This window comes from Quercus robur, chromosome 9, assembly GCF_932294415.1.
Source record: "Quercus robur chromosome 9, dhQueRobu3.1, whole genome shotgun sequence".
Taxonomy (NCBI): Eukaryota; Viridiplantae; Streptophyta; class Magnoliopsida; order Fagales; family Fagaceae; genus Quercus; species Quercus robur.
The window spans coordinates 49,748,726-49,764,168 of NC_065542.1; the positions used below are offsets into that span (position 1 = coordinate 49,748,726).

General features: G+C 37.8%; 1 protein-coding gene across 3 annotated transcripts in view; it reads left to right on the plus strand.

Moving 5' to 3' along the window:
* LOC126698894 (callose synthase 2-like) overlaps positions 1-15,443 on the plus strand; it is a 112,492-nt gene that overhangs the window by 17,961 nt on the left and 79,088 nt on the right. For all 3 annotated transcript variants that reach the window (XM_050396397.1, XM_050396396.1, XM_050396398.1), the window contains exons 4-15: positions 48-169; positions 392-485; positions 2,107-2,217; positions 2,321-2,437; positions 2,524-2,616; positions 2,712-2,803; positions 3,780-3,906; positions 5,508-5,639; positions 5,736-5,812; positions 5,894-5,987; positions 7,758-7,880; positions 7,973-8,090. In XM_050396397.1, the coding sequence (XP_050252354.1) occupies positions 48-169; positions 392-485; positions 2,107-2,217; positions 2,321-2,437; positions 2,524-2,616; positions 2,712-2,803; positions 3,780-3,906; positions 5,508-5,639; positions 5,736-5,812; positions 5,894-5,987; positions 7,758-7,880; positions 7,973-8,090 (1,300 nt within the window). The remainder of the gene's footprint in view (positions 1-47; positions 170-391; positions 486-2,106; positions 2,218-2,320; positions 2,438-2,523; positions 2,617-2,711; positions 2,804-3,779; positions 3,907-5,507; positions 5,640-5,735; positions 5,813-5,893; positions 5,988-7,757; positions 7,881-7,972; positions 8,091-15,443) is intronic.

Below are 15,443 nucleotides of genomic sequence, written 5' to 3' on the forward strand. Positions count from 1 at the left end.
ATTTGGAATTTTGAAGAAATATTAATTCAAACCCTAATTCTTTTCAGGAAAATGAAATGACGTTGGCAGGTAGGGCAAAGAGTGATGCGCGTGAAATGCAGAGTTTTTATCAATATTACTTCAAAAAGAATATTCAAGCTTTGCAGAATGCCGCTGATAAACATGACAGGTTGGTTCTCTAAGAGAATTGATTTCTAGTAGTACTTTCTTGACAGTTGGCTCTAGTGCATTATATTTTACAGAAAATCTTATTACACATTTCTTATTGCATACTCCTTATGTACAATTTTCAGTCATTTAACTGTGTGTGTACGGTGAGTATATAAAAAGAAGTATGTAACTATCATTACTCTATATTATATTTGATACTAAATTCATGTTCCTGAATCAGTGCCCAACTTACAAAAGCATATCAAACTTCTACAGTCCTCTATGAGGTTTTGAAGGCTGTAAATCAGACAGAGGCTGTTGAAGTGCCTGATGAGGTGAAACTGAATGCTTTATATCTTACTTCTGAATGATATCATGTTATTGGAACTTGCTGAGAATAATACATTTTTGCCCAGGAACCTTCATGTTTTGTGGTTACTGTCTTATATATGTGGTTGTAAACTTGTAATAATTAATTATTATTTTTTGTTCTCTTTTGTTGGGGGGTAATTTGAAAGAATATTCATTGAATATGGTTTAATATCATGTTGAAATTAAAGGAGAGAGAGAGAGAGAGAGAGAGAGAGAGTGTTATGTGGGTGGGCCTGACTGCCTACACCTATGGAATAAATAGCTACATTTTTATTTGTTGTTTATGATGAAACCTAAGGTGGGTATTTATTGAGACTAGAAGCTAGGGTTGGTCTTAATTGGGATTTACACTAAATAGGGCCTCATGGGCCATTATGTAAGAAAATATTGTAAATTATTATCTTTAATCCTCTCGTCAAACTTAGGATAGAAGTTTTTGAAGATCCCTAGCTAGAAGATGAATTATAAATGATCAAATTAATTGGAGGACGGACTGGGCACAATTTGGAATAATTTTGTAGCTAAATTGGCAAATTTAGTGTATACGGAACCAAAATTGGCCAAATTGAGTGTTTTTGGAGACTTATAAGAGAAGAAAGACTGCAAAATCAGAAATTTATGGAAAAGAAGTATTACCTCGACAATATTTTCATAACAAATGTTAGGTGTTAGGTTGTTATTGGTTTTTAGTTTAAATTTATGATTGAAGTTACTTTTTTACCCATTACTATATAACAACCTGTTATTTAGAATTTATTGTGAAAATGTCCTAAATGTAGCATTTCTTTTCTTATGCAATAATTGAAAAAAGTTTACCTTGGTCGATCGTCAAAGGGTCAAAAGTCAACGATTAGATGGGTAAAAAAAGTTAATGGTGTCGTATCCAAGTTGAAATTGGTTTGGTTGAGACCGAAAAGAGTCTGCTGATGTGGCAGTGGGTGTTGACATGGCAGGTGGACATATCACTGTCGGCTTAGGGTTTATGTGGCGTGACCAAAGTGTGACACGTGCATGGTTGACATCACCGAAGGTTACTGCGTGTGTGACGTGCCACATGTTTGACTGAAGAAGAAGACCAGTGCCTATGACGGAGTGGAGCCATGTTAGAATCTTTGGGGGGCGTGCGGGGAGAATTTGACGATTGAAAAAGTTGGGTTCTGTTCTTCGGATGTCATAGTAGTGTTTAATCATTTACGTGATTGTTTTCTTCAAATTGTGTCTGGGAAATGACAGATTTGAAATGGAGAGGAACGACTTGCATGAGTTTTTAAGATTCGAGGAGAAAACGAAATTAGATACAAAAGCAAGAGAGAGAGAACACATAGAATTATTTGGCTTGATGAATGCTATAGGCCGTTTGGTAAGAGATTTTTAATAATGTTGTGGAACTAAATGTGAGTGAAAAGGTGTTATGAAAATATGTGTATTATTGTTTAAACAACCAAAACAATTGTTTAAACAACAGTACCAAATAGACTCTATATTTCACATATTTTCAATAGTTGTTTACAATGAATATAGACTAGGAGCTAGGATTAGTCCTCTTGGGAAATTATTGTCTTTTAACACTTTTTTCTATTGTAGATTTTGCAAGCTCACAATACGGTTGTGGAGAAGAAACAGTTATATATGCCTTATAATATTCTTCCTCTTGATCCAGAGAGTCAAAATCAGGCTATTATGAGATATCCTGAGGTAATTTGTTCCAGGTTTCTTGTGTGGAATAGTTGATTTTCCTTGGTTCTTTCATTCGAGTTTGCTTTTGATTTTTGATATATATTTTTTTTTTTGTTTACAGATTCAAGCTACTGTTTCTGCACTTCGTAATACCAGCGGTTTGCCATGGCCAATGGGCCACCAGATGCAAGTTAATAAAGACATTCTAGACTGGCTTCAGATTCAATTTGGTTTTCAGGTGACTTACTAAATCGTTTGTTGTCCATTAGCTAGCTAGTGTTTCATGGCTACTCATCAGGCTACTTTCCATTTATTAACATGTAGAAGGACAATGTTGCAAATCAAAGGGAGCACTTGATTATGTTGCTGGCAAATGTGCAAATACGTCAATTCCCAAAGCCTGATCAGCAACCCAAGGTCTTATTCTTCTTAGATTAATGCTCTGGCTTGTATTTTTATCTTTTGAGCCAGTCTTATGTTGTCATAACATACGATACTTTCTGTTTCTTTAGTTGGATGATCGTGCTCTGACAGAAGTGATGAAGAAACTTCTCAAAAACTACAGAAAGTGGTGCAAGTATTTGGATCGCAAAAGTAGCCTTCGGTGAGCCTTCCTATTTTTTATTAAGAAATTTCTTCTGAAAAATTATATTTATTTTTGGAAGTGCCAGTTGGATTAGTCTACTCTTAGTGTTACGTGCGACAGCACTAGACTGCTTTCTTTTGCTGCGGTAGCTAGGTACTTAGGGTTACTTTGGTTGGAGAGGTGAAAAAGTAAAAGAATAGAAAATAGTTGGAGGATGGAAAAGTGGGAGGATAGAAAAAATATTAATTTCTCTCATTTTTGTTTGGTTGGGAGTGAAAAAGTGGAATGATGAAAAAAATGAATTTGTATAAATCTACTCATACACCATTGTAAAAAAAAAATGGCCAATTAAAACAAAAATGTGACAAATAACCAAAAAAAAAAAAAAAGGCAATCACCCAATTTATTTTAAAAAAAATTCATGTCTGGTTATTTAAAAAAAAAAAGAAAAAGAAAAAGAAAAAACTATCACACCCACACCCCAAGAAATCAAAAAAAGAAAAAAAAAAGAAAAAGAAAAAAAAAGAAAGAAAAAAGAAAAAGAAAAAAAAGGAAGAGGCAATTGCCCACAAAAGCACAAAAAAAGAAAAAAAAGAAAAACAAAAAAAATGAAAGGAATTGGGTGAATTGCACACATGACATTTTTATCCATTAAGCAGTCCCATTTTTTCTCTTCAATTTTTTCTCTATTTTAGGGTGAAATTTTTTTGGTGGGTTTGAGAAGAAAACACTCAAGCCCCACCATTTATTTTCTTTCCTCCCCACCCAATCAAACACATTCAAAAAAGTTTTTCTTTTTATTTTCTCTCCATAGTTTTCTATTCACTCTATTTCACCTCCAAACAAACACACCCTTAATTTAGTTGGCACCTTATTTTCACTGTTAGCGTATTTCATACTCTTTTTCTTGCTAGTTGATACAAAATATTCAGGTACTCTTTTATGCTTTGAAAAATTTCTTTTACTTTGTGTTTTTTTTTTCCCTAATTGGCAGGGAACCGGCACTTCAACAGGAAGTGCAGCAGAGAAAATTACTATACATGGGTTTATATCTTCTTATATGGGGAGAAGCTGCAAACTTGAGATTCATGCCAGAATGCCTTTGCTATATTTATCATCATGTATGTACAGTTATGATTGTTCTTGAGAATGCAAAGAGAGATTTAAAGAATTAATTTTTCTTTCCATTTTTTTGGGGCTCTAAATCGTAAGGGAGAGGGAGGGAAAGGATATGAATTACAGATTTAAATACGAGGAATAGCTCTTGTGCGGGGATATTGCCAATGCCATGTGTCTGGTCAGAAACGTTGAGGAACCAAAATACAAAAAAAAAATTACTGTTCATATAATTTTACTAGAATTTTAATATTAACTGAAAAAATTATGCATCATTTTTTTTTGTTTTTGTTTTTGTTTTTGTTTTTGTTTTCATGTACTTTTTGATGTACTATAGTGAGCACCCCAAGCTTTTATGATGTCAAGTGCTTCATACTTTGTTCCTATTTGCAATTTTATTATCTACTGCTAGGAAACGTTCGGAAGATAAGTTGAATAGGCTGTAAGAATATGCTAGTCAACTCACTGATTTGGTGGTTTTTCTGTTAGTTATTTTGTAAAATATCATGGTGGTACCACCACAAACTTCATTTAAGTTGCTCTCGTAGTCTTCATAATCAGTTTCAATTTTGCAAGCGAAGTACTTCTCTGATAAATCTATTCATCTGCAAGCTGGTTTAGGCTGTTCAGCCAAAAACATTTATATGTACCGGTAACATAAATAAAGCTTTAGTGGTTTATTCAAATTATATATGAGATATTGCCGTATTGTAAATTTGAACAGTGGTCAGTCAACAAGGATATTTTAGTAGTAAGAAGTCTGACTATATTATAGCATGGCATGCTCCAAGCTTTGTGGGCCTTATATAAGAAGCCTGATTTGGGTAGTCTTGGAGATTTTAACGGGTAGTCTTGAAGATTGATCTATTTAATCTAAACCGTTTTGGAGTGAAGGTGAACAAGGGGAAATTAATTTGGATAATGCAAGGGTTTTAATTCCAAGTAGCAAATTTTCTATAACTTTGACCATGATCTACATTAGAATTTTCCATAAACTAAATTATAGTACTTTTTGGCGATTACCGCAGTTTTATACATTATGCTTTGACAATTTTTAAAAATTGCTTTAATTAAGTTGTGGAATATGTTATACTAATGGTTCAATGCTTAGATTTACAATTTCCTAGTATTTTAAGCTTACTTCTTAATAGCTTAAGTCAAGAGTCTTAACTTAATTGACACTTCTTCATACACAAAATGTTTGGAGATTTAAGAGAGAAATGATTCAAATTGCATAGTTAACAACATATTATAATTATATTAAAAAAAAAAAATTCTTAATACTTGTTCCCTCATGCAGCGGGAAAATATTAGTATAATGATTTAATTATTAAATTTATAATTTCCTAGTAAATAAGCAGTTTGTCACTATATTTGATAGAGGATTTCACTGTAATAATCTCATTTGTATTGAGTAATACAATTGGGCCTTTGTGCTTATACAAATAAACCTAATATCTCCAATAGTGGGGTTTCAACTTTGATTAATTTTAAATATAAATTATGGATGTTCAAATGAGACACTCTAATTTTATTGATCATTGAGTATAATTTAAGGTTCTATTGACTTAAGCATAATCATTCAGTTGTACTTCAATCTTTATAGATGGCACTTGAGTTGTGTGGGATACTGGCTGGAAGTCCAATGAATGATGAGCCTGTAAAGCCAGTATATGGTGGTGATGATGAGGCTTTTTTAACGCAAGTAGTAACTCCAATATATGAGACGATAGCGAAGGTGTTGCTTCTGCATGTTCTTTTTGGTCCATAAAATTTAATGTTATTAAATTGATATTTGATTGCTTTGTGTCGCCATTTATTTTGTGTATTACAGGAAGCTAAAAGAAGCAATTATGGAAAAGCAAAGCATTCTCAGTGGAGAAATTATGATGATTTAAATGAATACTTCTGGTATTATGTGTTTCTTTGTTTATATGCATTTCATTTGTACAGAATGTAGTTTAATAAAAATTATGTTCGTGTGAATTGTAGGTCAGTTGATTGTTTTCGGCTAGGTTGGCCTATGCGTGCTGACGCTGATTTCTTTTGCCAGCCTCTGGAGCAGCTTCGAGTTGACAAAAATGAGGCATGTTGTAATTTGGGATATATGTTGCTTTTTGGTAGTAGACTAGTCTCTTTGTGCTTTCCAACATATGAATCTGAATTTTTTTAATGAATAGAAGAGTTGTTTCGATGTGTTCAAATAGTAAAAGAAAAAAGAAAATGAGAGAGAGAGAGGATAATTATGTATATAGGGAAGAACAGCAATGAAGTCTTTATAGGTTGTAGTCGCTATCTTTAAGACTAGAAATGCTCCAACTCCAAAGAGTTTGCCAAGGGTTACAAGCAACTAGTCTCCATGATACAACAAAGCCTAAGTATCTATTGATATATAGCTGGTAATTCTAGAAGTACTAACGAACTTCTATATAATGTGTTTTGCAATAAAATAATGGAAAAACTGCATGAAATGACCGGACAACCTCTCAATTTATAGATGTAGTGAAGATTTTAAATGAATAGCTAGGCATCATAAAAGGACATTAAATAAATGTTACACCCTTTCAAAAATTGGTTGAAACTACTTGACTGTTGATCACATGAAACCATGTCAATTAGATTAGAAAATCTGGAGAATTTCTACAGAAAAAACACATTGCGTCAGGCTTGCCTAGTTGCCTGACATCTCGGTCCGGTCAATTTTAGACAGACACACAGAGAGACTAGCTTGACACTCTTCTTCTCATCTCACTAGTCCATTTTGTTTCTTCAATTATACATCTTTTTCTCTCTCAAAAAATAAAAAAAGTAAATTTATATAGATCTGTTGTACACAATTTAACAATAGTGCATTTTATTTGTCAATCTTATTGTTATAATTTACATAATAATCAACATTTTTTTAAAAAAATTTCGGGATTCATATGGCAGATATGTATCACTCAGTCTAATGGTTTTTTCTAGCAAGTTAACCATTTTATCCGTACTAATTTTGTCAACTTGATTTTTGGTAAAGAGCGAAAAGTTCCTCATATACTGTTCTTTAAGTTTCCTTATTAAAAATTTGTCATCTGTCTAAATGAATAACAAAACAAACACCATTAAAGTGCCGTAACTTTCTATTATTATATTTTTTTCCCTGTTTTGTGAGAAAACCCATTGGCTTTAGATCTGATTTCTCACACACAATCGCTTGGGTCTAACTAGGAGAGAACGATGACATGAAGGAGATTATAGAGGTGGTTGCAGCATGTAGAGGAATGGGTTTGCGCGGAATTGTAGCAGAGTAGGTTTTGAGGGGGAGGGTGGTTTTGCCCCTTATTCTTTCTCTCTAATTTGTGTTATTGGAAATGAATGTGATGGAGCTGCTATTACTGTTCTAATGGCTATTTGTTCCAAACTTATGAGGCTTAGATTATGGCCGTCTTCTTCTTGTTCTTCTACTTTTTTTTCTTTTCTTTTCTTTTTCATTATTTAAAAAGCCATTTGTCTAGGATACAAAGTATGCACAGATCAACTCGTCTTCTAATGAAAATAATGGGATTAAAGGAGAAGATCATTACATGCTTGTCCTTCTGAAAGCCAGATTTTTTTTTTTTTTCTTTTTTTCCTTTTCTGATATTGTTTGGGGGAAGTTTTGAGAGATCCACAGTAGGGTTTTCTCAAAGACATAAGAGGGGAAAAAAAGAAGAAAAAAGAACGGGGTTAAAACCCCATTTGTTTAGTTATTCTCATAGGTAGGTGTCAGATTTTTAGGAGGAGAATCTAAGAAGCAGTATATAAGGAACTGTATTTAAATTTTGTTCTTTGGTAAAAATATTTTTTTAATTGTGGAAATTCTTCTATTGATGTTCAGGATGAGAAACCGTATACTGGGGGCAAATGGATTGGGAAAACAGGTTTTGTTGAAATACGCTCATTTTGGCAAATCTTTAGAAGTTTTGACAGAATGTGGAGCTTTTATATTTTGTGTTTACAGGTAATCCTCTTCCACTTTTCCTATTTGTGTTTCCTTCATTTTATGTCTATCTGATCTTATGAACAACGTTCACAATATTCTGTCGAATTTAGGCGATGGTCATCATTGCTTCGAATGGGTCAGGGAAATTAAGTTCCATATTTGAGGGTGATGTTTTCAAGAAGGTGCTGAGTATCTTCATATCTGCTGCAATATTGAAGTTTGTACAAGGTAGAAAACCTGTTAACTGCAGTTTTTTTCTGCACATTTCTTCTCTTTTCTTGAACTTTTGAAAGTATGATTACTTGTTTTGATTGAAACAAATTCCATTTTATTTTCACATTTTTCTGTGTTAAAGTTATCCTCGTTATTGTTATTTTTATGCTGGCATGTTATTATTTTATATTTGTTTTGGGATACTCTTGTGATCTTGTCATATTATTCTAACTTTTGTTTGTTTTGAAGGAAAATATTTTTAGAAAAATAATTCATATTTTACTGTTTGTTAAGAAGTAAAATAATCGGTCAATTGTAAAATATTTTTTCGGTTAAAGGAAAAACCAAAGACAAAGGTTTGTTAATGTTTCACTCTTGAAACAGAGGTAAAACATTTACACTTTCTCCCCCTTTTTCACTCTCGATTCTTCTCTCTCCATCTCTTTATTCTCCTCTCCCCCTCTATCTCTCAACTCTCTCAACCATAAGGCCACAACCCTTCTAGCTCTCTCACCATCTTTCACAATCCATCTCCCACACCCATCTGCACTACCATCTTGCACCAATGCCACCCACCGACTAGTGTCACCTATAGACGCCACCCACTAACTGGCGTCACCATCATTGGTGCTGCCAACCTTCATCACTATCTCTTCCTTGCACAAAGCCCTCCCTCTTCTCTTCTCTTCTCTTCTCTCTCACACAATCCCTTTTGTTCCGATTGACTAGTGGTGGTCTTGTGTTTTTGGTGTCTTGCTTTTTGAAATTCAAAATTACTAATTAATTTTTTGTATTCAAGTTTCACTAATATTTCCTTTTTGATTGATAATATGGTAAATCCAATTGATCTTTCTTTTGACATAATCAATCTTAAATAGGATTTTTATTAATTTTAATTTTGAAAATTTTATTTCTTCAGATGCAACTATAACAAGTAATGTTACCCAACATATACAAATTAAATAACCTCCTCAAAATAAAAAGGGCCAATTCTATGTTATTTTATTTTATTTTTTTAAATCAAATGGTATTGTAAAGACCTGATTTGGACTTCTAGCCCAACAGATGTATGGACTTAAGTCCAAAACAACCCAAAACAATAAATTTGTAGAGAATGGGTTGGGAGACTGGCTTACGTGAACCGAATAGCAGAAGAACAGGTTTTGATGCCAAAAAGAGAAAAATAACAGAAATTTGTTAAGGAATAATGCCCTCGAATTGGTTCGAGGATGCTAATTCTTAAATATTTTACGCTTAAAGCTCTATTATAGATTTGTTTACAGTTTTTCTCTCCCTTTCTTCATGGAGGGTCTTTCACGTTATATAGTCCTCCCCGGACCATCTTGATCTTACACTTGTTGACCATTTGAACCCTTACTTGAGTACCTGTCCCATCAGACACCGTCCTTGGCTTTCTATGAGTTGCGGTTGCCAAGAAATTACTGTTCAGGGGTCTTCTCCACATAAATGCGGCCAGAAAAGTAGTTGTGGTGCATTTAATGCGGTGGTAGCACCTTTCCTTCAAATATATTATATTTTTCTTTTTGGGGTTTCTTCTCTCTTGTACATTTCTGGGGTACGTTCTTGTCATTGACGCATCCTGGGAGGTCGCCTTGATCATTAGGTTTGGTGTTTGACCTATTTTGAGCTGGTCTGAGGAGACACTCCTCCTCGGACAACCTTCCCGTTCCACGTTCTGTTCATAAAGCCTTACTCAAAACAATTTTTACTGCTTGCTGGTCTTCGGATTACTTACCTCCTTGGACAGGGCCCAAGGCCCAGTATGTGATTCGGCCCCTTAACCCCACAATAGCCCCTCAAAACTCCAGTTTTTCTCCTTCTCATTCAAGGAGAAAAGTGGTGTTTTGATTTTTAAGGAGTTACATCAATTGATTCCTTGATTCGCACGTGCGAGGGCACTGTTTCATGTGCCCCATTAATTGCACCTGACGTTTTGAAGCCCACAAAGTGTCATTAATTGTTCCAGGCGACGCTTTGTTCCCCAAATCTAACGGTGAGGCGCAGATCTAATGGCTGAATTTTTCCCTAGAATTTTGGGCGGGATAACTCTTATTGCTTATTTTCGCTCCTTATATAAAGGGTACGGAGAAACATTTTCTCCATTTTAACAAGTCTTCAGGTTTCCAAAGATTTCGAACACTTAAGTTCTCAACAACTCTTTAAGTTACACAACCTTTCACCCCTCTTTCCTTAAGAGATCCTCGAAAACTTTTTCGAAGGTATCAAAAATTAGTATATATTCTGTTTTCTGCAAATTTACACATATACATTTTTTTTGAATACTCCTTCCCCTTGGTCAGTCTCCTTGGATTGCTATTTCTTACTTCCTCACTTACGAATCCCAATTATTTCATCTTAGGTTGTTCAAATGGGTAGATTCGAGAGCCTAGTAGATTCTCCCGCAAAAATAGAAGTTTTTAAGCAGAGATACCATATACCCTAGGGGGTTAGCCTACGATATTGTTCCTCAGAACAAATTGTTACACATAGAGAGGTGGGGGAAGTGGTCATTCCTATAATAGCCTTTATAGAAGGGGGGATGACCTTTCCTATGGGTAGGATAACTCGAGACTACCTTATTAATCGTAGGCTGTGTCCCCATTAGTGTGCACCCAATATGTTTAGGATCCTAGGTTGTGTCAATGCTCTTAACGAGTATCTCGAACTGGGGCTCACATGGCACGACGTGGTCTATATGTACGAGTGCCACTCACATGCTGACGGAGGGTTTTACCTCAAGTCGAGGTTGGCCATTGTCAGGCTTATCTCGAGCCTCCCCAAATCCAACAAAGGGATGAAAGATGACTACCTCATCGCTTTAGGGGTGTGGCATGATGGTCTCCACTGCCCAACCCAAGAGAGAGAGACAGGTGGGATACCTTAGAGTTAGGTTCCTTAGCAAAAGACTTAGATTTTTTAACCCCACTTATGTCCTTCGTTTTTCTTTCTATTGAAAGTAGACTTCAATTATCTAATTGAGTTTGGTTTCTCGGTTATTTCTGCAGATAGGATGCAAGTCGCTCCTTGGCTCAGTCTTACTAATGTTGTGGCTCTCAACTATCTGCTTCGGTCAGAGATTTTTGTGAGCGAGGACTGATAGTTGCGAGCTGTCCATTTGATCCTCAGTTTCGACCCCATTTCGAAGATCTTTCAAGAGGTTGGCCATGCCATCAGAGTTGGTGACCCTCGGATAAACCGTATAGACGTGTCGAAGTCTAATTTCCTGGCTCAGGATGACCTTCCCCCAATTATATTACCAGTTCAACAAATCCCTCCTCCGCTCGTAATACCTTTACAAAAAGTCCCTTTCGAAGCAACTGCTGCAGCAGAAGAGGAAATTGCCTCCTTGCGCTTATCATTGGAAGAAGAATAGACCAGTTCCACTTCGAAGGGGAGAAAGGAGCATCGGAAAGGCCCGTGTAGCCCTCAGATTCCGAAACCGAGTCCGACAGACACTTCGCGGCTCTCCAGCCCGAGATAGTGGTAGCTAAGGTTGATACAAGCTCAGAGGAAAGAAGAGAGATGGACTCGAAGAGAAGACCGAGCTTGAAAGGTTTAATGGCCAACAGGAATAAGGGGGGAACTTTGAAAGACCCCCCCCCCCCAAGACCCAAACTCCAGCCAATCTCCCTCTTCCTCCTCCTCTTGCTGATCTCGGACTGCCGGCTGCGCAAGATACGAAGAAGAAGAGGATAGTGCACGAATTGGAGGAAGGTGAGGTGGTCTGCCCGAAGGGCACCAAACAGCAGAAGACTAAAGACCCTAGGGATAATAGGGCCACCTCCCATGATAGCAGGGAGGACGTTAAAGTGTGCCGACCACAGTGCACATGGGCTCCGCGGATAGAGTTGGACGGAGCCCAAATCCCCTGGGATGCCACCATTTGGGAATCTCAGAGAGGTCAGGCGGCCCATCTGGCCCAAGCTTTAGAGCAGCCTCTTCTACTCCCACGGGACATGGAGGCTCTCAGTCGTACTCGGCAACTGGAGCTCTTTATGTCATTGAAGAGGGACCTTGCCATGGTAAGTCAATTTTCGCTTTTCTGAATAGAGTGATAGGAAGCACCTTCATTTTTCAGTGCCGTTGCCATCATTTTGTATACATGATTCCTTTGTTATTGTCATGTAGGTCACACAGCAGGTTTACGTGGCCGAGGAATGGGTCCAGAATGTGAATAATAGATTTGATGCTGAGTCCCAGTCCTGGCATGAGGTTGAGAAGGCTCTCGGGGCTGTGAAAGAATATGCAGCTGGTCGAGAAGTTGAAAGTGTCAGAGCATAAGCATAACAGTGTGCTAGCGGGGTTAAAAAATGCTGAGGCCCAGGCCGAAGACCAATGCAAACTACTCTACACAACAGAGGTGAACTTGGCCACTGAGAAAGCCACTATTTTAAGTCTAGAGGCAGAGCTGCAGAAGGCTAAAGAGGTAGTCGAGGTGGCCAGGGAAGCTGCTAAGGCCACGGAGGAAGCTGCCTATTAGCGTGGGATGGAAGACGTTGAAAAAAGGCTGGTTGAGGAGGTAGCTAAAGTATGCAGGGGTTACTGCACCGATACCTGGGTAAAGGCATTCAACCGTGCGGGGGTCCCTGCAGACTTTGAGCTAAGGAAAGCTGAGAGTGTATTCCTCTCAGAAGTCATCAGAGAAGCTCCAGCTGACTTGCCTCCACCCATTACCCTATCCCTCTCTCCTCCTGAGCAAGTCTCTGATACTCAGGTCCTTGTTGGGGGTGCTGAGATTCCCACAGGGGTAGTAGGAAAGGGTAAGGAGGTCCTATCCTTAGCCAAAGACATCCCTGCCGAGGATTCCCTGACCATCAAGGACATGGTTTCCTAGGCCAAAATAGTTGAGTTAAAGTCTGACGTTGGGGATGCCAAGCGCAAGGCCACTAATTCTGGGAAGGGCACTCAATCCGCAAAGAAATAGTTGTAAGATTTTTTTTTTTTTTTTTTGGTGTGTGGCTACCCACTTTTGATTAATGAATTGACTTTTTTTTTTCATACTTCATGTATCTTTACTTTATACGTTCCCTAACTTATTAGTATTATAAGAAGCATTGCACTGTTGCTGTTTGTCTTTATTAGAAGCTAATAATAACTTAATGCTAGCAAGTTAAGTAATTTGATAATGTACCAGCAACAGACAGGTTTATCACATATTTGTATCAAGAACTGTCCCTTCGTTATTGAAGGTTGATATTAATGAAGATGAATATATTCTTTAGTGAAAGCAGAGTAGAAAGGGGAGCATCTTTGTCCCGTTTACTACTTAGACAAGTAGGTTAGGGCTTGTACTTATGCAAAATTATTGATTCGTGGGATTGGGTACGGCCCTTGTAAAGACGTCGATGAGTGTAAAAATGCCATTGGATATCAATCTCTCCCAATGAGTATAAAAATGATGACATAGTATTAATTTGCCCCTAGCATCTGGTCCAAGGACATCAGGTATGACTAAGGTTCTGTTTGAACACTTATAAAAGTGATGACATAGTGTTAATTTCCCCCTAACATCTGGTTCGAGGACATCAGGCATGACTAAGGTTCTGTTTGAACACTTATAAAAGTGATGACATAGTGTTAATTTCCCCCTAGCATCTGGTCCGAGGACATCAGGCATGACTAAGGTTCTGTTTGAACACTTATAATAGTGATGATATAGTGTTAATTTCCCCTTAGCATCTGGTTCGAGGACATCAAGCATGACTAAGGTTCTGTTTGAACACTTATAAAGGAAGAACAACGCATTTATGCAATGAATGGACGTACTAGGAAAGAAAATTTTCATTAATAATAGTACATTTTCAGGTTGTTTACATTCCAAGGGCGTGGTATTACATGCTTATCTAAGTTTTCTAAATAATATGCTCCTATACCAGCCATTGAGGTGATGCGGTACGGTCCTTCCCAATTGGGCCCTAGCTTTCCCCATGTTGGGTTCTTTGTAGTACATAGGACCTTCCTTAATACCAAATCGCCTGGTGCCAATGGCCTTAGCTTCACGTTGGCATTGTAACCTTGTTTGAGCTTGTGTTGGTAGTATGCCAATTTAACCATTGCGTTCTCCCTTCTTTCTTCAATAAAGTCTAAACTCTTTTCTAGTAATTCATTGTTATTGCCCAAATTGGAAGAGCTAGTCTTAGTGTAGGGAAGTTGTTCTCCAGAGGAATAACTGCCTCTGCGCCGTATGTCATCTAGAAGGGGGTTTCCCTGGTGGATTTGCGAGGCGTGGTTCGGTATGTCCAGAGGACATGTGGCAGTTCTTCCACCCATTTTTCCTTTGCGTCGTCCAACCTCTTCTTGAGTCCATTCACTATGGTCTTGTTAACGGCCTCGGCTTGACCATTTCCTTGGGGATAGGCTGGGGTAGAGTATTTGTTCTTGATTCCCAAGCCACAGCAGTATCTCCTAAAAGATTTGCTATCGAATTGGAGGTCGTTGTCTGAGATGAGGGTATGAGGGATTCCGAATCGGGTGACAATGTTTTTCCAAACAAACTTCTTGGCGTCCACATCCCTGATGTTTGCTAAGGGCTTAACTTCAACCCATTTGGTGAAGTAGTCCGTGCCGACTAGCAGGTATCTCTTGTTACCTGCCGCTTTGGGGAAAAGGCCTACGATGTCTAAGCCCCATTATGCAAACGGCCAAGGGCTAGACAGAGGATTAAGGACTCCTCCTGGTTGATGCATGTTTTGCGCGAACTTTTGACATTGATCGCATTTCTTTACGTATTCCTGTGCTTCCTTCTACATTTTTGGCCACCAGTGGCCTTGAGTGATGGCCTTGTGTGCCAAAGATCTGCCTCTGGTGTGGCTCCCACAGATCCCTTCGTGTAACTCTTTCAGCAGTAATTCTGTTACTTAAGGGTGTATACACAGCAAGTAGGGCCCGGAAAACGAGCGTTTGTATAACTTTTGGTCCTCGGACAATCAAAACCGAGGAGCCTTCCTACGCACCTTTACTGCTTCTGATTTTTCCTCAAGCAAGATGTCGTCCTTCAAGAATGATATTATGGGGTCCATCCAACTAGGCCCAACCTTAATTTGGTGAACATGGATCATTTCTCTCTCCATCCCTGCTGGTTGGTACAAATCTTCCACAAGGATGACACGAGGAAGACCTTGTGCCGAGGAAGTGGCAAGCATGGCTAGAGAATCAGCATGATGTTTCCACTTCTAGGGACGTGCAACAAGTTGAAAGATTCGAATCTTGATCGTAGGTGCCCCACTTGACTTAAGTACCTCTGCATTCTTTCGTCCCTCACCTCAAATTCTCCTTTTACTTGGCCAACGACTAATCTCGAGTCCGAGAACATCTCTATCTCCTTCCCACCCATTTTCTGAACCATGG